Source organism: Mobula hypostoma, chromosome 1 (assembly GCF_963921235.1).
Source record: "Mobula hypostoma chromosome 1, sMobHyp1.1, whole genome shotgun sequence".
NCBI classification, from domain to species: Eukaryota; Metazoa; Chordata; class Chondrichthyes; order Myliobatiformes; family Myliobatidae; genus Mobula; species Mobula hypostoma.
The window spans coordinates 141,407,094-141,432,189 of NC_086097.1; the positions used below are offsets into that span (position 1 = coordinate 141,407,094).

Consider the following 25,096-nt stretch of genomic DNA (forward strand, 5'->3'; position numbering starts at 1 on the left):
GGTTATCCACTTTGGTGGCAAGAAAGGAAAACAGATTATTATCAGAATGGTGGCCGATTAGGAAAAGGGGAGGTGCAACGAGACCTGGGTGTCATTGTACACCAGTCATTGAAAGTGGGCATGCAGGTACAGCAGGCAGTGAAAAAGGCGAATGGTATGCTGGCATTCATAGCAAGAGGATTTGAGTACAGGAGCAGAGAGGTTCTACTGCAGTTGTACAAGGCCTTGGTGAGACCACACCTGGAGTATTATGTGCAGTTTTGGTCCCCAAATCTGAGGAAAGACATTCTTGCCATAGAGGGAGTACAAAGAAGGTTCACCAGATTGATTCCTGGGATGGCAGGATTTTCATATGATGAAAGACTGGATCGACTAGGCTTATACTCACTGGAATTTAGAAGATTGAGGGGGAATCTTATTGAAACGTATAAAATTCTAAAGGGATTGGACAGGCTAGATGCAGGAAGATTGTTCCTGATGTTGGGGAAGTCCAGAACAAGGGGTCACAGTTTAAGGATAAAGGGGAAGCCTTTTAGGACCAAGATGAGGAAAAACTTCTTCACACAGAGAGTGGTGAATTTGTGCAATTCTCTGCCACAGGAAACAGTTGAGGCCAGTTCATTGGCTATATTTAAGAGGGAGTTCGATATGGCCCTTTTGGCTAAAGGGATCAGGGGGTATGGAGAGAAGGCAGGTACAGGGTTCTGAGTTGGATGATCAGCCATGATCATACTGAATGGCGATGCAGGCTCGAAGGGCCGAATGGCCTACTCCTGCACCTATTTTCTATGTTTCTATGTAAGTCGTATACAAGGTTGGTGAGGCCTAATTTGGAATATTGTGTGCAGTTTTAGTCACCTACCCACAGGAAAGATGCAAAGAAGGTTAAAAGAGTACAGAGAAAATTTACAAGGATGTTGCCGGGACTGGAGTTCATGAATTATAAGGAAAGATCGAATCAGTTAGGACTTTTGGAATGTAGAAGATTAAGCAGAGATTTGATAGAGGTACACAAAATTATGAGGGGAATAGAGAGGGTAAATGCAAGCAGGCTTTTTCTGCTGAAGTTGGGTGGGACTATAACTAGAGGTCATGGATTAGGGGTAAAAGGTGAAAAGTTTGAGAAATGTCTCTACTCAGAGGGTTATGAGTGTGGAACGTGCTACCAGCATAAGCAGTGCTTGCGAGCTCAATTTCAAAGTTTAAGAGACGTTTGGAAAGGTACATGTATGGTAAAGGTGTGGAGGGCTGTGGTCCTGGTGCATGAACTGGATGGGCCAAAGGGCCTGTTTTCTGTGCTGTACTTTTCTATGACTCTATGACCATGACAAGAAAACATCCTATGTTCTGTAAAATATACAGCAGCAGTGAGAAAAATCATTACAGTGAAGGTTATGAATTGGATGACTGCTGACTAGAGTGACAGTGCAATTTCTGGAGAGAGTATCACTTTGGCATTGAAACAATGTGAGAAACATGTGAGAAGAATGCATGGGAAAAGGACATGACTGCTTCTGCTGGAGGAACTGGCTCATGCCAGTAACATTAGTGAAGGTTGATTCATGTAGGTGTACACTTCAATTATCAATACATATTTGGGCAGAACTTAATCAAACCTTGATATTCTTAATGCAATTAATGAACAGTAAAACACAATTTGTGGGGTTTTGCCATAAACATACCATTATTAGCCTATAGAGCCAAACACAATTAGACACGACCAACCTGCTCTGTGATTTTTATAAATTGCTTGGATGAGGAAATGGAAGGATATGTAGTAAGCCAGTTGATGACAAAAAGGTTGGTGTTGTGGATAGTGTAGAATGTTGTAGGTTACAACACGACATTGATAGTGTGCAACGCTGGGAAGAAAAGTAGCAGATGGAGTTTAATCCAGAAAAGTGCAAAGTGATACTTTGGAAGGTTGAACTTGAAGGCAGAGTACGGGGTTAATAGCAGGGTTCTTTACAGTATGGAGGAACAGGGGAATCTTTAAGTTCCAATCCACAGAATCTTCAAAGTTGCCACACAAGTTGACAGGATGGTTAAGAAAGCAAATGGTATGTTGGCTTTCATTATTCATGGGATTGAGCTCACGAGCCTCAAGGTAATGTTGCAGCTCTATAAAACTGGTTAGACTACACTTTGAGTATTATGTTCAGTTCTGGTTACCACACTATGGTAAGGTTGTGAAAGCTTTAGAGAGGGTGCAGAGGAGATACTGCTAAGATTAGAGAGCATATCTTATGAGGAAAGGTTGAGTGAGCTAGGGAGAGGTAACCTGATAGAGGTGTATAAGGCGATCAGAGGCATCGAATGAAGAGCCAGCGCTTTTACCCCCAGGGCTGAAATGGCTAATACAAGAGGGTATCATTTTAAGGTGAATGTTGGAATGTATAGGGGTTTGCCAAATATAGTGTTTTTTTAATCCCCACATACAAACAATCTTGGGTGTGTGGAACGTGCTGACAGGGGTGGTGGTAGATGCAGATATATGAGGAACATCTATGAGACTCTTGGATAGGCGTATAGATGAAAGAAAAATGGAGGGCTATGGGGAGGGTAGTGTTAGTTTGACCTTGGAGTAGGTTAAAAGGGCAGCACAATATTGTGGGCTAAAGGACCTGTACTGCACTGTACTGTTCTATGTTCTATCCTTCATCAATACTCACCCACAATAGATTCAGGCGGAGAATAAAACTGGCCATCTGAGAGAGGGCCAGGTAGGATGAGAGGTGCATGTTCTGATACATCAGATACAGTAAAGACTCCTGGAACAGAACGAACAGAATTGAGATAATGGACTGGCAGAATAACTACATTTATAATCACCACCTTGGAAGCTGTAACTTGGCTTACTAACCCAGGAGGTACAGTCCTGTCTAAATACATTGCCAATTCAAAAATAACTCAGCAACAATAGAATTCATAAGAACAGGTAAAACAAATAGTCACATTGGTAATGTTGTAAAGGTAATGTAAAATTCAGTACTGGGGATCCTCAGTTATCAGGACTTTCAGGAGTAGTTTAGAAGTAAATTGAGAAAATTTACTAACTGTTTTCATCCTTTGCCTCTTGCGGCAAAACTTTAAAATCCAGGAACCAGGTCTCAATCCAGGCAAGTATGAAGGAGATTATTGGCAGCAAATAGGCAAAGGCTGTTCCTTCTACCAAAAGCTAAAATGTAATGAGACATGTTCAAGTTAAAGAAACTAGCACCAAAAGGCAATTTCAGTACAGATCTCTTCTAAAGAGGCTTGTTGTATGGTTACTACATACCTTGGAAATGATAACCTTTGCAATTAGAAAGGCACTGGTAACGGCTGTTGTAATCTAGAACAGAAGAAGCATTCCCAGTCACAGTAGAGCACGAAGCTATGGGAGCTCAAACATTTCTGCACTTAATCCAAATATTCTTTCAACCCAGCATGCTTACAGCAAAAGGTAATTACCAATGCCCAATTACCCTGACTGTTTCCAGCATGACCATGCTGTTCAATAGTCTATGCAGCAGGGAAACAAAATTTCAAGAAATTACTCATTAGGAGTCTGGATGCAAAGTCTATAATTACCTAAGCAATGGATTTACGTTAAAGTAAATTTATTAACGAAGTACATACCATATATTCTGGAGTATAAGCCGACCCCCCATTTTCAAGGTTAAAAAAGTGACTTTTTCATGTTACCTTTGTATAAGCCAACCCTTTTTGTAGAGGCAACACACATAAAAGTTGCTGGTGAACGCAGCAGGCCAGGCAGCATCTGTAGGAAGAGGTGCAGTCGACGTTTCAGGCCGAGACCCTTCGTCAGGACTAACTGAAGGTTTTTGATTTAACCAGAAAAGATCACAAGATCTCACATGCCGGTACTCAGCTTTGCCAGATCCGGAACCTGGAAATTTTGTGAACCAATACTTGCTAAGAAAACAGGCCTACACATTATAGAGCGTTATAAGCAAATTCTTAATAAATGAATCAGGGAGGGAAGTTTTGAATTAGGTTCCCAAGGGTAAAGAACCCTCTGAAATGTAACCCCCGTGAAACCATTTAGCGCCCATTGTAATCTCGTTAAGACATAACCCGGGGTGGTGGGATCCGTACGTGTACTCAGTATTGAGTTTGCGAACACCACGTACAAAAGATTAAAACGAACACGATAGGATGCTGGCTTCAAGCTGAAGGTTGTTGATTTTGCTAAAGGAACGAATAATTCTGCAGCTGCTAAGAAGTTTAGTGTAAATGAGAAACAAGTGAGAAAGTAGAGAAAGGCAGAGGACACACTGAGGGAAATGCCAAAGATGAAATGTGCAAACTGCGGGAAAACATGCCAGTGGCCAGAACTGGAAGAAAAAGTTTTAGAGTGGATGAATCACCAGCGATCGTCTGGATACATTGTTACCAGAGAAATGATTCGAGTTCAAACGTTGAAATGGGCCGAAAAACACCGTGAGGTCAGCGAAAATTTCAAAGCTACGCGAAGTTGGTGCACCAGATTTATAAATAGATGTGGTCTTGTGTTGAGACAAAAAACAGATTGCTCAGAAAGTTGCCTAGCGACCTTGAGAATAAGATTATGGCCTTCCAATCGTTTGTAATCAAGCATCGAAAGGCACATTCTTACCCGCTCTCACTGATTGGTAACATGGACGAGACGCCAATGTTCTTTGATTTTGCTGGCAACCGCACTGTCAATCAGAAGGGGGAGAAAACAGTCCTTGTCAAAACAACTGGACACGAGAAGCAACGTTTTACTGTCGTGTTAATGTGTATGACTGACGGAACCAAACTACCACTGACAGTGATTTTTAAGAGGAAAACATTCCCAAAGAAAGAAAAATTCCCACGGGGTGTTGTTGTTTACATTTAAGAACACGGCTAGATGGACGAAGCAGGTTGCTCGAAATGGGTTAAAGAAGTGTGGCATCGATATCCCAAAGGTTTCGGGAAGGAAAAGTTGCTACTTGTCTGGGACATGTTCAAAGCGAGACAAAAGCAGCATTGAAAGCTGAAAATACAGGCATTACAGTCATCCCCGGTGGTTTGACGTTCCTGCTCCTGCCATTAGATGTGAGTTTAAACAAACCATTCAAAGAATTCATGCGTCGACAGTGGAACGAATGGATGATGTCTGGAAATCAGTCATTCACTCCAGCAGGAAATATGAGGGCCACATCTCTAGCTACAGTTTGCAAATGGGTAGTGCAATCGTGGGAGGAAATGGAGGCCAAGTGCATTGTGAAGGCCTTCAAGAAGTGCAGCATCAGCAATACTTTGGATGGCACTGAAGATCATTTGCTTTGGGAAGAAGATGATGGAGATTTGGCAGCCAGTAAAGCTGCAAATGACGATGTCAAAGCAGAAACTGACAATCCTTACGATGATATGGTGACTGCCGAAGAATGGGACGCGATTTTCGGAGAGTGAGATAATGGAGTGTAAGAGTTTCAAGCTCTGAACATTTGACGACAACAGTGTGTACAAGTAAAATGAGAAACAGAATGTGTTTTGTAGATCTTTTCTTTTGTGTAGATTTCATAAGCATTTGTATTTTCTTTTGTATTTGACTCAAAAACAGCCAATAAATACGACCTGTCTTCCGTGTATTCGTTCTTCCAAAGTTGGCACCCCCTGTACAAGCCAACCCACTAATTTTAGGACCAAATTTTAGGGCTAAATTCTCAGCTTATATACCTGAATTTATGGTACATGTCACCATATACAATTCTGGGATTCATTTCCTTGTGGGCACTCACAGTAAATACGAAGGATCACAATAGAATCAATGAAAGACTGCACACAAGACAGACAAATAACCAATGTGCACAAGACAACAAACTGTGCAAAAACAAAAAGAATAATAAATAAACAAGAAATATTGAGAACATGAGATAGAAGGTTCTTGAGAGTGAGTCCATAGGTTGTGGAAACAGATCAGATGATAAAAAGCAAAGCATAAGAGAAATTCTCCCTGCAACAAAGGGCCAGAGACTCATATTCAGATTACACATTTGTAAAAATATCTACTTTCCTGATTTGAAGAGTTGAGTTTCTGGTCCTCATTTAATAGATGTCCAGACACTTTCCTATCACAATATGCAAGAACACTCACCGCAATTACCCACCAGTGTTGTAACCTGCAGAGGGCGTACGCAAAAACTAACATAAGGAATCGGAACACTGCCAGTAACTGCAAAGATAAAGAGAAGTAGATAAAGATTGCTCCAGGTTTAAAATATATTAAAAGCTTTCAAGAGAATGAGAAAATCTACTCACAAAAATATCAAAGTAAGAACTGTGGAAATCATAACATATGACTTCAGTTTTTAACCTACGAATTATGCCACCATCTACCTAGAAAACAAAAAGATAGTTGAATCAGTCTGGCAGTAGTTGTCATTGAAACCAGGCTGGCAATTATTTTTAAACTTAGTAAGTTCAGATACACAGGAAAAAAAAACTCAAGGAAAGCCCAACTTATTAATAATTAGTGTAACAAAATGTATTCTGTTTGTGAATTCTGAAGTGTGCCACTATTAATCCCACACTGGCACAATGTTGCTGAAAGCTTGAACTAGAGCTTTGGATCTAATGCTGTTCACATTGCCAACCTACTCTGATTGGAATACATGAAGAATTCTGGCACTACCTTCATAATTTAGGGTTACTATGCTCCAGACACACTTTCAGTGAACTAATATTTTAAACATTTTTAAATTTAAAAGGATTTTGCAGTAAGTGTAGAAATGTGCCTAACTCTTTCAGAAGACTTGCATTGATGTGATGAGTTGAATGATCCCCTTGCCTATAATTCAGGATTTTTCACAAACACGTTGTCCAATTTTTAAAAGAAACCTTCAGTAAGTTAAATACCTCAATAAAAAGAAAGGAAGAAATTATTAGGTTATATGGCCCCAAGCTTACTCTACTATTCTATAAAATCATGGCTCAAAGTTCAAAGTAAATTTATTATCGAAGTACACACGTCACCACTTGCTTGCATCATAGACAGCACTCTCTTCAGTTACCTGATGAGGTAACCGTGGCCTTTGGCCAGGAGCAGATGTCGACAGGTTGTGCCCAACCCTTAACCTCTACACTCTCCAGCTGGCAGTTCAGCAGTGGTGGCCAAGTCATTGCCCATCTGCTCCTGACTTCCAGCTCAACTCCTCTTGCCTGCTCCACATCCAGCAAGAGGCCCTTTCTGCTTCCTCCCCCATCCTGTTTGGTCTTTGCTCTTTTCATCAAGGTCCAGTACAGACAGCAACCTCCATACTGACCTTGCCGGGAACCCCCTACAGCTGATCTCCATGGGTAATAGTTATGTCTATCATCCTTTGTCCCTGTATTTCTCTGGACTGAGGACTGGTACCTCTCGCGAGCTTTCTTGCATCCTTCCTCTCATGGTACTGTGGGCTCCACCAGGATGATTTTCTTATCTTCAGTGGACCACAGTATGACGTCTGGTCGAAGTGTGGTTTCCACCACCTCAGGGAACTGCAGATTCCTCCTCACATCAAACCTCATCTCCCATGTTTTCAGCAGATTCGATTTAGGCCTCTTTGATATAACTGGCATGACCCTCTTTTTGATGAAGATGATTGCCCTGTTTGCCTCTTTGCTGATGGGTCTCTTTTTACACCTCTCCTGCTCCAGTGTGTCAGCAAGGGACAGCAGGATCTTGTTGTGGCACTACCTTTACTGTCCTGATAGTGTGTTCCAGTGAACCCCACAGACCACAAAGCTTGCAGTTAGGCTCCTCTCTCAGCCTCCATATGTGCAACTGTGATGGTGTAGGGAGAGTGTCATACACGGACCATAAGAGGACGGCAATGCAGAAGGGTTCCAGTCTCCAAAGCTCTGCCTAAGTGACCTTACACTTGGGAAGATCCCATTTTCTCCAGGTGCCCTGTGACTGCCAACACCACTGCCTTTCATCCTCACAGTTCATACAACCCAGGATTCATTTTCTAGTGAGCATATTCAATAAGTCCATAATAGAATAGTAACCATAACAGAATCAATGAAAGACTGGACTAACTGGGCAAAAGAGCCTGGTTGAGGGTAGTAACTGTTCCTGAACCACGTGGTGAGAGTCCCGAGGCTCCTGTACCACCTCCCTGATAGCAGCAGCAAGTGGTGGGGGTCCATATTTCCAAGCTGTATGACTCTGTGCCTATTTATCAGTCTTCTGGGGCCTTGCTGTAGCTAAGAGTTACAAAGACCTGTCAAGGCCCCAGCAAACTTCCATGGCCTCTCGGTATATTACGACAGATCCCTTATGCCCCAGGAGAATTATTCACCTTAATGCTGTTCAAAAGACCGAACACCACCACCTTCTTGAAACCAACATGCCCTACAATATCTGACCTCAATATCCTCCATGTCCTACACCTAGGCAAATATTGATGTAAAATATTAATCTTGTACTTCTCCATTTCCTCTGGCTCCTAACACAAATTCCCTCTTTGCCTACGAGTGGCCCTACCCCGTCCCCAGCTACCCATGTTAATGTATGTATTAAACACCTTTGGATTCTCTTTAATACTTCTCACCAAGGACAATTCACGTCTTCTTTTAGCCCTTCTGATCCTGTCTCGAGTTCACATCTGCTTCCTTTACATTATTCAAAGGCCCTGTCCAATTTCAGTGAGCTGAACCTTAAACATGCTTTCTTCTACTTTTTGACAAAATTTCTCAAAGGTTCCAAACCTTTTCATCCTTACTTTTCTCCCTTACAGGAAGATGCTCCACCTGCATTCTGACTAGCTGCCTTCAAACAGCTCCCATGTGGCCTTGTCCAATTACAGCTGCTCCCAAACTACTATCCCCAGCCCTTGCTTAATGCTGTTGTAATTACCCTTCCCCCAATTTAGCAAATTGCGTCAAGGTCTATTCTTAGCCTTAACTATATGAAAACTGAAGGAGATATGATCGCTCTTTCCAAAATGCACTCCCACTAAAACTCCAATTTCACAATACTCTCTTGCCCACCTTACAAATGCCTGTCTTGTATATAGCCCATCCATACAAACGAGCATTTTGGAGACAAGCAGGAATGGATTGTCAGCTGCTGCAGGAATTTTCAGCCACCTGGGAATTTAGCTCATGGTCACATCTCCACTCTGTGAACGGCTGGGTTATCTGCATACTGTCTCAAGAAGCCCTCCTGGATGCACCTAACAAATTTTGCCCCATCTCAGCCTCTGGTACTAAGGGATCCCAGTCAATATTGTGGAAATTAAAGTCACCCAATATATAACCCCTGTTGCTTTTACATTTTTCACAATCTGCCTATATGTCTGCTCCTTTATCTCCCACTGGCAATTGGAAAAATTATAATGTAACTCAAGAGTGATTGCACCTTTCTTATTCCTGAGGTCTCCACATATTGCCTCACTTAATGAATCCTCTCTAAGTGCAGCTGTAACATTCTCCCTGATCACTCATGCAATTTCTCCATCTCTTTGACATGCTTCGTTATCATGTCTAAAATCTCCGAATCATGGAACACTGAATTGCTGGTCCTGCCCATCTCAGGTTACATCATAGTCCCATCACAAGGTTACAATGTTACAGTCAGATGTACTAATCCAAGTTCTAAACTCATATGCCTTACCCACGATACTGGTTGAATTGCAATAAATTCACTTCAGCCTATCAGTTCCATCATTAACCTGGCGCTGTCTGTCCTTCCCTTCAGCCTCACATGACCTAACATCTACCTTCTCCTCAATCCTTCCACTCGCTGACGTACCGTTCTGGATCCCACCATGCCCCGTGTACTTGAAGCCTTCCCTCCTGCACCAGCTGCTTCAGCCACAAATGTAACTACCATATTCAAATCTCTTGTGGCATTTCCTAGCAAAACAAGGAGTAATCTTGGGATTACAACCTTAGAAGTCCTATTTTTAAACATTCTGCCTCACTTCCTTAAATCTCTTTGAACATAGTACCATTGGTACCAATACGGACTACAACCTTCGGCTGCCCTTTTAGATGTCCACTCAGACATCTTTGATCCTGGCACCAAGGAGTCACCATCGTAAAGTCCCACTGACTGCCACAGAAACAAATGACTGTGCCCCTGACTAACGAGTCCTGCATCACCAACAGTTTAATATGTTGATAACTATCCTCCGTAATCCCCTTTACCTTCCAAATTGGTTAAGGAACTTGTATGTTTACATTCTGCGGCACAGGATTAGAACAAAGACTGCTCTGCACGCTAACTTTAGCTGGTTTGAAAGCTCTTTCTACAAGGTGTAAAGGGTCACATTTTGTACATTATACTTCATCTGTGATTATCTTAATCTGAGTAGAACTGAATGTGAGCAATTTGCACAGTTTCAGTTCATTTAAAGACAAATGAATCAGCGTTGATTTGATAAACAAATAAAACTAAAACTAGTGACGTTAGAACAAGTCCAGCTCTCTGGGACATCAACACAGAATCGCCACCATCGTGCTGTGCAGCAGAGGTAACGGCAGGAAGAATTTTTTTTTTCTGGAATTAAGATCAACAGAATAAGCAGATAAGTCTACTGACTGTATCAAATACAGAATGGCAATTGCTACAGAACTGAGAAAAAAACTGAATCACCCAATGCAAGATTTACTGTAAGGAGACTAGAGATATCTGTGCTCTTGCCAGCTTTTTGTAAAAGAAGTTGCTTTATGTTTAGATTCTGGAATTATTCAGTGATTTCCCATGAGGCTACTATTTTTAAGTGATGTGGAATGCAAGAATGATGGCTCCATCTGAGGCAGAACAAGGTAGCCAGATACTGATATAAAGATTTACCTGATAGTTTTATTGTATTTCAGGTTGGAGGTAGAAATGTAAAATTATGAAATGGAGCTTAAAAGTACGACACCAGCACAACTGCAAAATTCAAAACAAAGGCTTCTCTGACTACTGTAAAGGAAAATAGATACACTAAAAATACAATATGGAGCTCTGGCCAGGATAAACGGAATAAAGTTGCTCCCCAAGGATTACAGGAGGTAAAAGAAAGCATTACTGTCATTGGGAAAGTGAATAACAGAGTGAAAGTCTTCAAGCACATACCAGTAGAAGGAATGCACACAACAATTCTGTTTAACACTTTCTATGCAAACAGAGTTGCTGATGGTATAGAACTAGGGTTGGAAAGGGAGGCAGCGCAAAATCTCAATGAAAAGTCTTATATAGAAATTAAGAATCATTTCCTGTTCTTTAACTTATCTAGATAAATATTCTACACCAGCCTTTCTCAACCTTTTTGCCCTGGAGGAACCCTTGAAATAATTTTCAGGTCTCAGGGAACCTACAACACAATACAGGCTCTTTAGCCCACAAAGTTCTGCATAAAAATTATTATTTCTACAGCTCATGGTATTTTAGTGTCATCAGGAAGTTGTAGATATAATGATCCAAAAATAATTGTCAATGCTCTTTTGAATACAGAATGAATTTTAGCCAACCTTTCTTGAAATTACTTTCTCTTTCATAAATTTTAAAAATTAATAAGGCAACAATAAACTTCTTAATTCTGGGTCGAACTTGAGATAATAAAACACAGATTGAAATTATATCATTTCTCTCCTTGCTCAATGCTTCTCACACATGTAAGAAGTTGTAAACTGAAGTAAAATGTTCATTGCTTTCTTATGAATGGTAGGATACTTGTCTTTCACAGAAATCCAGAACTTGTCCAGGGACAGGGTCAGTAAATCTCATCTTGAGTGCATGATCAGAGTGCAGCTCACAAAGTTCTTCCTCTTCTCTCAAAGTCAAGTTTCAGAGAAAGGGTCCCTCACTCAGTCAGACACTTGTGTTGAAAGAGAGGAAAAATACTGTTCAATTTTGTTCTGCAGTTCTTCCAGGTGGTTTTCAATAAGACTCGAGACTTTCTGATATCCTTCCTCACTCTCAAGCCTAAGCAGCAATTTCCTTTTGCAGCATGATTTTTTTCCAAAGATTGAGTTACCTTTTAAATTCAAGAATGTTGTCACTTGAAGTCAAAGCATTTTCTCCAGAGCTTTGCAGAGACTTGTTCAACTGGTTCATATGATGAAAAAATATCTGTTAAGTAGACTAGTTTTTGCAGACATTCTTCATCTTCAAAGCACTTAGCAAAATCCATCCTACTATTTTCTTGAAAGTACTCCTACAATTCACCTTTCAGCTCAAACACCCTGTTGAGAACTCTTCCTCTGCTAAGCCAGCAGATTTCTGTATGTAGCAGGAGACTCATGTGCTCTTCGTCCAGGTTTTCACACAGTTTTTTTAAACATCCTCGAGTGAACTGGTCTTAAACCTACCAAATAACTTGCTTCCTGAAACTTTTTACAGACTGTAGCCTTACTTTCAAAAGCTCTAATCTGTTTGTTTTTAGATTCCAATAGTCGTTTAAAATAATTAGCATTTTTACATGTCATACAGCTGTGACTTGTAGTTAAGTGTCTTTTCAATATTGCTGGAGCCATTAGTGCATTTGTAAGTTGTTTGCCACAGACTAGGCACAATGGAATAGGCAACCTGGATCACCAGTCCATGTAAAACCCTTTGATAAGTAGCTTTCATTATAAGAATATGGTACTGGCTGATTACTTTAGTCCTGCCTACTGCTTTTGTCTCCAGGACCCAGAAGAGGCGGGTGGACTTCTTCTGGGGCAACAGGAGGCATTGGGTCTCTGCTGCGGTCCTGAATCTACCAGTCACGGAGGGCGGTCAGTCATTAGGGTGTGTGCACATCCAGCTGGCGGCTCTCCACCTCAGGACCCTGCAGAGTCACCTATACGGTGACCACCGTCCAGGACAGCATGCAATGGCGGCGCACTTTCTCCACTGGGACACTGCCTGCAGGAGCGCACGTGGCTTTGGGCGGACAGCATCAGCCGCGCCACTTTGAAGCAACTGCCTCCCTTTTACAGAGAGCTGTTGAGGGTATGGGGTCTAGCCTCATCCAGACAGCGTGCTCCTGTGCCACTGGGGGACGGTGCTCTAGCTGCGAGGGGGACTGGTCCCCATCCTATCATGGTGGGTGTCGAGGGGGCTCAGGAAAGTGGAGGGGATCCGCCTGCACCACCCAATGGGCCAGAGGTACTCATCAGATCCAGGGCTCGGGATACCACGGAGGAGGGGGTCCCACATAACGTGAGCCATCTCGCGGGGATGGCAACTGTGCCCTTCCATGATGCTCCAAAGCATTTCTTACATGGGCTGCTCTTGCACACCTTTCACTTCCTTGCCTTCACCTGCCAACCAGACTCACCTTGACGATCTGTTTTACCGTGCAGCAGCGGAGGAGGAGGAGGAGGAGGAGGAGGAGGTCCCCAGTGGAAACCCTGTACACTGGGGACGTTGGGTGGAAGGTGTTGCCCAGGGCAGTTCAACAGGTTTTTAAGCAGGTTCATTGCCACCCCATCCACCTGTCCATTCTTTGGCCAGGAGTCAGCGTACCACGCTTACATCGAGTGAGAGAGGTTGCAGCCCTTGTTTGAGTAACTGAAGGGGATGCCACTCAGGTTTTGGTTACACCTCAGCCCACACTCCTTGTATATGGGGCACCCAATAAGGAGAGGGACAGGTTGTGAGGAGGATCTCCTGGCGGACTTGCTCCTGGGCCTGATCAAGATGGCCATTCACGGGTCCAGGTGGTGGAAGGCCAAAGACTCTGCCCTCTTCTGACAATAAATTCATACCCAGCTGTCCTTGGAGAGGGAGCATGTGGTCACATTGGGTACAGCGGGAGATTTCTGGGAGCAGTGGGCCCCCCAGGAAATTTACTGTTTTATAGACAGTAGTAATCATATTTTAATCTGAATGTATTCACTATCTTGTAAATACTTAATGTTTGTACTTTTGTGTATTTGTTGTGTAGACACACTTTTATAGTTTTGTAAAAAATAAGGATCAACTTTTCTGTGTCCATTGTTGCACTAGTGCAGTGAAATGACTTAGAAGATTGTAATTCTTCATCATTAACCTTATCAGACTTGTCGGTAGGCCTAGGCCTAGAATCCTCCTCTTCCATCTCACACCTCCCCTTCAAAAATCGCCACACAGGACCGTCTTTAAAATGAAAATTTCCCTCTAATTTTCTACTACACTGGTAGTTTGTTCGCCACCGTAAGTCAGTCGGCAGTCCGTAAGGGGAAGTTGGCAGAGATAATTCAGGATGGAGAGACTGACGTCACAGCCCAAATTGGGCAAGTCCATTCAATACTCAGAAAACGCACTTCACACTCATCAGCCTACCGTCCTCCCTTCCATACAATACATCGCTCATCAATTATCAGCCTACTGTCCTCCGCTCCGTGTAATACAGCACTCCCCTATCTCACATCAAAAACTGAGAATAAACAAACACGGCCCTCCTGCGCACTGCCATACTGGGCTAAGGGGCCTCTAATGATATTTGCTCGGTCACTGCCCACCACTACGAGTGCTGTTACTGCATGTTGCGCAAAGTTTTAAATCATCATCTCTCGCCGAACCCCTAGCGACCTTTCACGGAGCCCCCAGTTGAGAAACCCTGCTCTAGACCAATGATGCAAACTCAGTTGGCTAAATTTTCACATCATGCAATTCTTATGTACGATTTTGCAATAAACAACTTTCTGACCAAATCACGGCAGACGTTTAAAATGCAGAACGTGTAGAAACCATGAAGGAAACAGTTGGCCTTAAATCCACCCACAACTGTCCAAAGCCCGTCTACAACTACATCCATGTTGCTGAGGTCCTGCCCTCAGTGTTTACAACCACAAGCCTGGCTTCCAATCAGCTGCTATGTAACCCAACAATAAAATCTTGTCCTTTGAACAATCTGTTTATTATTATATTAAAATATATTAAAATCTGTTTATTGACACACAAATCAACAAGAAAGAGTTTAATACTTACATTCAATTCGATTATCCACAGTAAACCAACAAATAAAAGGTCAAATGTAACAAATAAACAGAAAGTCCTCCTGACATCAGAAATGACCCGTTTACCACTAGATGTGTATGGGTCTAACCTAGCTGTCACTTGGGATGCAGTGATGGATTGTACAGTACTGAGGGAGGCATTGGGACCAAAACAATTGACTCCAGCATTTTCCTGGCCAGTGGGCAATCTGCTCATATTGCAAAGGCCTGCCACCGATCATTCACCCATTCACCATCACCACAAGCTGCAAAAGAACAGAAAGACAAGAACTCAGGATTGCAGAGCTAAAGTAATTTCGTAAAGACTGTCAGCCCTGAATGAAGCCAAACGTGAGAAGCCCATTGGTAGTGAACAGTAAATATGGGGTATCACATAGCACAGCGGAATCACCCTGTTTTCCCACTCCCCCCATATTTACCCTTGTAAATAATCTGTCCCCTGATCTCTGTCAGGTTTAAGATCGAACAAAGTTCTACTATCATTTTTAATGCAGAATAACACCACAGGCACTTCCCAGTAATATTAACAAAAATTAATATCCTCACATAAGATAGTGATAGACAGCCAAAAATATGACACACTAGGTCAGTCTTGAAGATGAAAAGGAAGAAAGGAAAGAAGAATAAGGACCTTGGTAGCTGATGACTGAAGTATGCCAGAGATGTGGATCGAAATTTCTCTCCTTGCTCTGTAACAAAATTCCTTGTGTTTTTCAGCTTTGGGGAACAGTGCTTCCCATGAAAATAATTAATTTCACTAAAGGGTACAAAAATATTATTTTACTTTCATCCCACAAATAGAGAAATGTACTCACTTTAATGAAATACTGCTTCTGACCTTAAAATAGCATAGGTGTCAATTTTGCTATCCAGCTTTCTCTTTGTTAATATATCATACGACTTATACTAATAACACCTGTTACATGCCCTTTAACAGAAAGATTCTAAAGGGACAGAGCAATCTGGGAGCATATGCACAGAAATCCTTAAAAGTGATGGGCACGTGGTTAATAAAGCACTTGAAGCCACGGATAATTACAAGCACAGAGTATAAACATATGGAATTAATGCTGAACCTGAATTAAAACATTAACAAAGTTTTGCATCCAATTATTTTCACAAAGGGGGAACAGAATAGACTTACTGGAAAAGTTTCAGAGATGATGGACTTCAGGTATAAGGTTTCTTTATAACTTACTAATAATGGACTCAGCAAAAATCTACAGAGTAAGTAGAGATGCAGTAACAAGGATAGATTTGATTGTAACAAGAGGTGTTGTTTTTAAACTAAAAAATAGTTTAACTGTAGAAAAATGAATAGAGGTGTTCTCCAAGGGTGTAACATTTTTTTGATGTATATTACTGACCTTTATTTGAGTGAACTGGGAATACTGGGAGCAGGAGAAATGAGTAGAGTAAGTACACATGTCAAAATCCAAGAAGATTATGCGAAAGGACCACACCAAGAGTAGACAAGGGAAAATGCAGGGCTGATAATCATCAAAATAATGATGTACTATTGCACCAAGGGATAGTTCAGCAGACTTATTTTCGATCAAAGCAAATAGAAAACAATACAGCAGGCCTTAAAGACAGAGCCTATATTTAATCTAGAGGAAGTGAATCTACAGTCAACCAAACACAAAAGTGACCTTGCTGCAGTCGCTCCAAGGGTTAGTCTCTGAGATTCCAAGAAACAGACTGTATCCATTGCCTCAGTTATTTATTGCTTCTTTTTATGACATGAAATTTACTCATCTAATCTGTTGTGATTGTAACTACTGTACCTGTGCCTATAGTGGTTTTCAGTACCATCCATGAATGCATCACAGTCATCTACCCAGTCTACTCCAACACCCATTTCTGAGCAGGAACAAAGCAGCAGGCTCACAGTTCCTCATGTAGAGTTTCCTCTAATTCACACAATATCCTGATCTGCAAGCATAATGCCATTCTTTCATTGTTATGCAGACATCCCACCTCTCCCGGAACTTCCAGGAGTCTCCCGCATATTAATAGTGGCTCCCTGATGCCCGCAAATTATATACAATATCACGGAAATCAATTTTTTTTGAAAGCGAGAGAAAAGCAAGCGAGAGCGAAGGCAAGCGAGCGCACGAGACAGACAGCGAGAGCGAGCTAGTGAGAAAGCGAGAGAGAGCGAGCGAGCAAGAAAGCAAGCCAGAGCGCTTGATAGCGCGCGAGCGACCGAGAGAGCGCGAGCACGCCATTGCCGAGTGTTCCAAAAAAAAATAAAACGTACATCAACCCAGACTACACCAAAGTGTACCCCTGCCTAATAGGTGTCAAAATAATGACAGTGTTGCTCGCTGCACTGTTTGAAACAGTGACTTTTCTATTGCCCATGGTGGGTTAGACTGTAAAAGACGTGTTGAGGTGAGTTTAACAGGTGTCACTCATTCATTAGCATAGCTAACGTTATTTAAACTAGCTGGCTAGCTGCTAAGGAGCTACTGTATTGCAGACATCCCACCTCTCCCGGGAGTCTCCCGCAAATTGATGGTGCTACCTCCCTGAAATGAGCTTTTGCAGGGTGGGATGTCTGGTTATGTAATCTAAATCCTGGAACTACCCACCCAGTAGTACTGTGAATATATATCTATATACACACAAACACATACATACATATACACACACACAGTGGCATGCAAAAGTTTGGGCACCCCTGGTCAAAATTTCTGTTACTGTGAATAGCTAAGTGAATAAAAGATGAACTGATTTACAAAAGGCATAAAGTTAAAGATGACACATTTCTTTAATATTTTAAGCAAGAAAACTTTTTTTATTTCCATCTTTTGCAGTTTCAAAATAACAAAAAAGGAAAAGGGCCCAAATCAAAAGTATGGGCACCTTGCATGGCAGTACTTAGTAACACCCCCTTTGGCAAGTATCGCAGCTTGTAAATGCTTTTTGTAGCCAGCTAAGAGTCTTTCAATTCTTGTTTGGGGGATTTTCGCCCATTCTTCCTTGCAAAAGCCTTCTAGTTCTGTGAGATTCTTGGGCCGTCTTGCATGCACTGCTCTTTTGAGGTCTATCCACAGATTCTCAATGATGTTTAGGATGGGGGACTGTGAGGGCCATGGCAAAACCTTCAGCTTGCGCCTCTTGAGGTAATTCATTGTGGATTTTGAGGTGTGTTCAGGTTCATTATCCTGTTGTAGAAGCCATCCTCTTTTCATCTTCGGCTTTGTTCACAGACGGTGTGCTGTTTGCTTCCAGAATTTGCTGGTATTTAATTGAATTCATTCTTCCTTCTACCAGCAAATGTTCCCCGTGCCACTGGCTGCAACACAAGCCCAAAGCATGATCGATCCAACCCCATACCTAACAGTTTGAGAGGGGTTCTTTTCATGAAATTCTGCATCATTTTGTCTCCAAACGTACCTTTGCTCATTGCGGCCAAAAAGTCCCATTTTACCTTCATCGGTCCACAGGACTTGTTTCCAAAATGCATCAGGGTTGTTTAGATGTTCCTTTGAAATAGAACTGTATTGTTCAACTGTATTCATGTATTGTTCGATGATAGATTGGAAAATGGAAAAGGTGAGGAAGCAGGGCATTGCAGACAGTTAATATTCATTAGAAAGTACTACAAATTATCAAGAACTTATAGCAGGGTATCTAGAAGAATTCAAGTTAATCAGGCAACTCATTTTGTGAAGGGAAAACTTATGCTTGACCAATTTAATGGAGTTCTTTGAAGAAATAATATGCTGTTGATAAAATCAGACAAGTGATACAGTTTTCGGTAAGATATTTGATATAGCGCCAGATGAAAAGCTATTGCAGAAAAGAAAAAATGACAGAATTTGTTTCCTGCAAAAGGGATCAAATACAAAAAAAAAGTAAACACGAGGAAATCTGCAGATGCTGGAATTTCAAGCAACACACAAAAAAATTGCTGGTGAACACAGCAGGCCAGGCAGCATCTCTAGGAAGAGGTACAGTCGATGTTTCAGGCCGAGACCCTTCGTCAGGAGTAACTGAAAGAAGAGCTAGTAAGAGATTTGAAAGTGGGAGGGGGAGGGGGAGATCCAAAATAATAGGAGAAGGCAGGAGGGGGAGAGATGGAGCCAAGAGCTGGACAGTTGATTGGCAAAAGGGATATATCCCTGCCCCTCTCACTATACCCCTTGCCCATCCTCTGAGCTTTTTTCCCCCTCCCCCTTTTCTTTCTCCCTAGGCCTCCTGTCCCATGATCCTCTCATATCCCTTTTGCCAATCAACTGTCCAGCTCTCGGCTCCATCCCTCCCCCTCCTGTCTTCTCCTATCATTTCGATCTCCCCCTCCCACTTTCAAATCTCTTACTAGCTCTTCTTTCAGTTAGTCCTGACGAAGAGTCTCGGCCCAAAACGTCGACTGTACCTCTTCCTAGAGATGCTGCCTGGCCTGCTGTGTTCACCAGCAACTTTTATGTGTGTTACAAAAAAAAAGTCATGCTTCTCATGTTTGGCCTGTGTGAGAATGTATCTGAAATACTGTGTGCAGTACTGGTCTCTTAATTTAATACATTAAAAACAACTCAAAAGCTTTACTCATCTAAACCCTGAACTACGTGGAAGGAAATAACAAAGCATAATGCACAGGATGCGGAAAACATTGTCAAAGTTTAAACAAATCATTAAGTTAGAATTAAAGGGTCAGAGAGATCTTGGAAGGTTATAAGACCTGAGAAGGAAAGTTTAGAGGAGAGGGAACTTTTAAATGAGGTGTTGCTTAACTTGTAGCCAGTTTGGTGAACAAAACCTACCACCCAGCAGTATAACCTCATTTTTGAAGAGGAGCAAGCAAATCACACTAAAAATGTGTATGAATAATTGCCTGAACATATCGGTCACGTGGGCAAGAGCATCGACACTGGATAAGATGAGAAAGGGATGGAAATACGTAGTCCAAGCAATAAACCCAATATGTGGTCCAAACCCACCTGCGTCAAATACCATGGTCGTGGACAGTCTGGTTCAAGTTCTGGCAGTTACCACAGCTAGATTTTTTTTGTTTAAAAGAATGTAATTTGTGATACAGACTGGTTTATAGATAACAGCTAATGTTCTAGAGGAGCAGTACTGGTTTACAGCCCGATCATCAGAAACCGGCAGAAAAAGTGAAGATGCCGAGCATGCAGGTGAACTTCAGATAATCCTAGTACCAGGGGCCGGTGAAGTGATAGATTTAACTCATGGCAATATGTTAGCACTTTAAGTCTACAAAGGGCAGAACGAGATATAAACAGGTTCGCCCCGCCCAGCACCCCCAGCACCCGAGATAAGCTCCCAGACACAAATAGGGAAACGAGCGGCCCTAGAGAGGGTCCGTTCCATTCCGCCCAGCCCAGCTCAGCGACCAGACTCCCAGCATCAGAACGATCTGCTCTCGGGCTCCTTCAGTGCACTATCACTGAGCCTCGGCCTATAGCCCACCACAGCCCGAGCCTGTCCTTACCTGAACGCCGGTGACGGAGGGTTGAACGCAGCGGAACTACTGCTCGGGGGAAGGGATTGCAGACGAACCGAGAGGATCACATGATTAACTCTGGTTCCGCCCGGAACTGATAGAGGGCGAGGGGGGTAGAATTTAAGAGCCGTGTGGCAATGGGGCTGGGAATAAAAATGTGGTCGTGAGTATGTTGTTGCGTGGAACTTCATCGAATGCCTCGCAAGAATATTTCACCAACCTGCCCTCATCAGTCCAGATGAATAGCTGTTCAAATAACTCAGTCAAATTCATCAGACACATTTCCCATTCACAAAGCTGAGTTTACTAATCTTACTTGGTTATCATGGACGAACTCGGTCGAATGATGGATTGGCTAGTGATGGGGCGAATGAAGGAGGGAGTTGAATAGAGAGGAAGGTAGGAGTGGGAGGGGGTGACACGGAGAGGGAAAAGGTATGGAAAGGGGAGAAGTGAAAAGGGATGGAGGCAAGAAGTGGAAGGAAGTGAGAGGGTGAAGGTGGGTGGGAGGGAGTAGAAAGTGGGAGGATGGGGAAGAAGAGGGAGAAAGGCAGGTGGAAATACAGTAGAGAAATGATTGAAGAGAGTAGGGTAAAAGGAAGGATGGGGATTGCTGGAAAGGTGACAGGAGTTTGTTGGAGAAAAGGTAGAGGGAAGGGCAGAGTAGAACGGAAAAGGAGCACTTGGCCTGTAGCCTATGTGCTTTGTCAATTCAAGTACATACCCAGTTGCTTTTTAATGTTTTTAGAGTATTTGCCTCCACCGTCATCTTGAGTCCAATTCCAGATTACAATCAACCTCTAGGTGAAAAACACCTGAATCATTTTATGATAGGAACCATTTTTCACAAAATTCAACCAGCACAGCTGATGTTTTCTCACTGTCGGAAATGTATTCAACAAAGTAAATCTCAACACAGTTTCATTTTTATTGCTGCAAATTCAAGCTCTCAGCTGTAGCAAACCACCATTGTTTGATGGCCTCACAAAAATATGGGTCTGCAAGTCTGGAGTTGGCAATTAAGAGACAAGTCAATAATGGGAACCTTATGCAGCTATCTTCAAACTAACTGGGAGACTCATTCCACACCAACTCAAGTGCTCAGAGAAAGTTCCGGCTATGTATGCAGTTGATCTAAAAGAAAAATCACTTGATTCTTTTTACTACAGACACTTCCATTATAAATCACGTGGCAGTTTTTAGCTCCATAAATGCTGCCTGACCTGTTGAGCTCCTCCAGCATTTTGTGTGTGTTGCTCTGGATTTCCAGCATCTGCAGAAGCTCTTGTGTCCATCATCATATCAGTGATGATCGTCTTTGGTTTTTTTTGGTGGTACTTCAGTCCTCAAGTTGGAGGCAACAAAAACAAAGACACTTTAGAGGCACAGGCACTTGAAAATGTCCAATCACTCTCTGATGTCTTTCACACAAGTGATCTCAGTTGTTGGTGGAGTTGAACTCTCCTACTGTTACAAACCTATTGAGTTGTAAGAGACCCCACATTCTGTGTACTTTCCTGTAATGTGTCTACATTTCTGCTGCTGACCATTGGGAGTCCTATAAAATGATCATTCCTTTTTTGATTCTAAGTTCCAGCCGCAGGACCTCATTTGAAAAGCAGTATGTAATATCTTCTGTCATTTCTACAGAGGGAGACTCCTTAGTCAATATTGTAATGCCACTTATTCTTTTGCATCTCTACCCTCCCTGCCCATCACACCTGAACATTTTACAGCCTGAATCGAGTTGTCACTCCCACCTTTTCAGCCACATCTCTGTGTTGGCAACAATGTATTCCAATCATGCTTTAAGGTGATCAATGCTTCCGGTTGATCTGTCTTACCAATCAGAGTCCTTGCACTAAAATAAATTCAATTTAGCTTAGCGTTCCTCCCTTCTGCAATATCACATACATTTCTGCTTCGCCTATTGGACTAAAATTGCATTTATCCTATATTTAACCGCAACTCATCCCAACTCCCACCCGTCCCACAACTGTACATCTCCAAAAAGATGTCATAAAGGAATGAGGTGTATGTAAAGTAGTTTTTCCTTGGTGAGTCATATTACAGAGAATCCCATGGCATTTTATACAAGAGGGTTGCTAGGGTGAGGATAGGATAGGACCAATCAAGAGCAAAGGAGTGAAATTACACCCGAAGCCTGAGGAAGTAGGTGAGGTACTAACCTGGTATTTGCATCAGAGTTCACCAGCGAGGACAGTGAGATCTGGGGAGGTCTGCTGATATTCTTGGGGATGTTGATATGAAGGAGGAGGAGTTGCTGGCTTCCTTGAAGAACATTAGTATGAATATCCCCACATCTAGATGGGCTGTCTCCCTGATTATGGAGAGAAACACAAGAGGAAATTGCCAGGGTCCTGACAGAGATCTTTCTATCTTCTTAAGCCAAAGGTGATGTCCCAGAAGACTAGTGAATAGTCAGTGCTGTTCTTCTGTTTAAGAAGGGGAATATAGACAAACCGGGAAATTATTACTTATTCTGTAAGCCTGTGAGCCTTATATCAGTGGTAGGGAACTTACTGGAGATGATTCTTAGGGAGAGGATGTACTTGTGTCAGAAAAAGCATACACTCATGTGGGATAGTTGACAGGCCTTTGTGTAGAGGAGGTCATGATTTACAAAAGGTGAAGATTATTACTGATGAGAGGAGGGAAATATACTGTAAGTTGTCTACATAGATTTTAGCAAAGTTTTCAACAATCTTTTTGATAGCATGTGGTCCAAAACATCAAGGCACATGGGAACTATGGATTGGTAAAATGACCAAGATTCAATAATTCAGAAACAGCTTCTTCCCCTCCTCCATTAGGTCTCTCGATGGTCCATCAAAATTACCTTGTTATGACTTTCTGTTGCACTATTTATGTTTTCATTTATAATAATTTTTTAAATGTCTTTTCTCCATACTACTGTTGCAAAACAATAAATTTCACATCATATAAGTCAGTGATTACGGATTCTGATTGGATTCAAAATTGGCTTGGCCACAGAAGACGGAGGGTAGTGGTAGAGAGTGTTGTTCTGAATGGAGATATTAGTAAGTTTGCAGACGGCACAAAAAGTGGGGGAGATGTGGATAGTGAGGAAGGTTGTCAAAGGATTCAGCGGGATTTAGAAAAGCTGGAAATAAGGGCACCGAAATGGCAGATAAAATTTAATCTGGACAAGTATGAGTTGTTGCACATGGGAAGGTCAAATGTCAGAGGAAAGTGTACCATAAATGACTGGACCCATAGGGGCACTGATGTACAAAGGGATCTTGGGTTGTAAGTACTTACTTCCTGAACATGCAGCACAAGTGGATATGTTAATAAACAGTATGCTTGCCTTCGTCTATCAGGGTGTTCAGTCCAACAGTTGCGAAGATAGGCTGCAGATATATAAAACTTTACTTGGACCACATTTGGAATATCGTATGCAGTTTTGGTCACCACGTTATAGGAAGGATGTGGAAGCTCCCCTGAAGGTACAGAAGAACATATCATGGAAAAGCTCTCTGGATAAGAGAGTATTAGCTATAAGGAAAGGTCCGACAAACTTGGATTGCTTTCTCTGGAGTGTCACATACTGAGAGGAGACCAAAACTGTACAAGATCATGGGAAGCACAGATAGGGTAGGTAGTCAGAGTCTTTATGCCTAGGGAGGAAATGTCAAATATTAGAGGGCATACTGTAGCTTTAAGGTGAGAAGGGGAAGTTTAAAGGAGATGTGTGGGGCAAGTTTTTTTTACACAGACAATGGTAAGTACCTGGTATGCCTGTTAGGAGAAGTGATCTTATCAGATACAATAGTAACATTTAAGAGACATTTAGATGGACCACATGAACAGACAGGGAATGGAGGGATACCTACCATGTGCAGGCAAACGTGCAGTTCAAATTGGCATCATGGTCAGCACAGACCATGGTGTGAGGAATGTTTAAAAGCAATTTACCATTGTATTGTTCTGTGTTCTAAGGATGTTGCAGCCATTCGGTTTTTACAGGGCCTGAGATCAAGTAGCTCTCTGCATGAGGGAAGATAATTCAGAATCAGAATCAGATTTATTATCATTGACTTATTTGAAATTTGTTGTTTTGCAACAGCAGTAGTGTGCAGACGTATAAAATTACCATCAATTACAAAAATAATAAACTACAAAAAAAGTAGTGTTCATGAGCTCATGGACTGTTCAGGCAACTCATGACAGTGGGGAAGAAGCTGTTCCTGGTTGGGTCTTCAGGCCCCTGAACCTCCTCCCTGAAGGTAATAATGAGAAGGGAGCATGTCCTGGAGAGTAAGGATCATTAGTGATGAATGCTGGCTTCTAGAGTTGTGCCCCGTGAAGATGTCCTCAGGGGTGGGACATAATGGAACTGGCTAAGTCTGCACCACTCTGCAGGTTCTTGTGGTCCTGTGCATTTAGGCTCCATACCAGGCTATGATACACCAGTTGGAATGTTCTCCACCTTACGTCTATAAAAATTTGCAAGAGTCTTTGCTGACATACTAAATCTTCTCAAACTCCGAACAAACTAAAGTTGTTGGGAAGCCTTCTTTGTGTGGGACCGAGGGTAGATCGTTCAAGATGTGTTAGCACTGATTGCTGTGGGAAAGCTCATTTAACCACTTGCAAACACCAACCATCTAGCCTACAGGGTATAATTCCCATCTCTGTTGAGATGCAACGCATCTT

General features: G+C 42.2%; 1 protein-coding gene across 7 annotated transcripts in view; it reads right to left on the minus strand.

The window, feature by feature from the left end:
• Positions 1–20,584, minus strand: part of stard3nl (STARD3 N-terminal like) — a 35,575-nt gene extending 14,991 nt beyond the window's left edge. Inside the window, exons 1-9 of one of the 7 annotated variants that reach the window (XR_010019047.1) lie at positions 20,384–20,546; positions 14,891–15,164; positions 6,274–6,351; positions 6,110–6,134; positions 4,622–4,685; positions 3,688–3,763; positions 3,281–3,334; positions 3,058–3,178; positions 2,673–2,771 (exon numbers count right to left, since the gene is read on the minus strand). Coding sequence is in view for 5 of the 7 variants with exons in the window: in XM_063056981.1 (XP_062913051.1) it covers positions 2,673–2,771; positions 3,058–3,178; positions 3,281–3,334; positions 3,688–3,763; positions 4,622–4,685; positions 6,110–6,134; positions 6,274–6,351; positions 14,891–15,115 (742 nt within the window). In the remaining 2 variants the exon portion in view is untranslated. Of the gene's footprint in view, positions 1–2,672; positions 2,772–3,057; positions 3,179–3,280; positions 3,335–3,687; positions 3,893–4,621; positions 4,686–6,109; positions 6,188–6,273; positions 6,352–14,890; positions 15,165–15,550; positions 15,677–20,383 lie in introns of those variants that run through there. The other 6 variants (XR_010019042.1, XM_063056981.1, XM_063056960.1 and 3 more) reach the window with 6 other exon arrangements.
• Between the last annotated feature and the right edge of the window lie 4,512 nt (positions 20,585–25,096).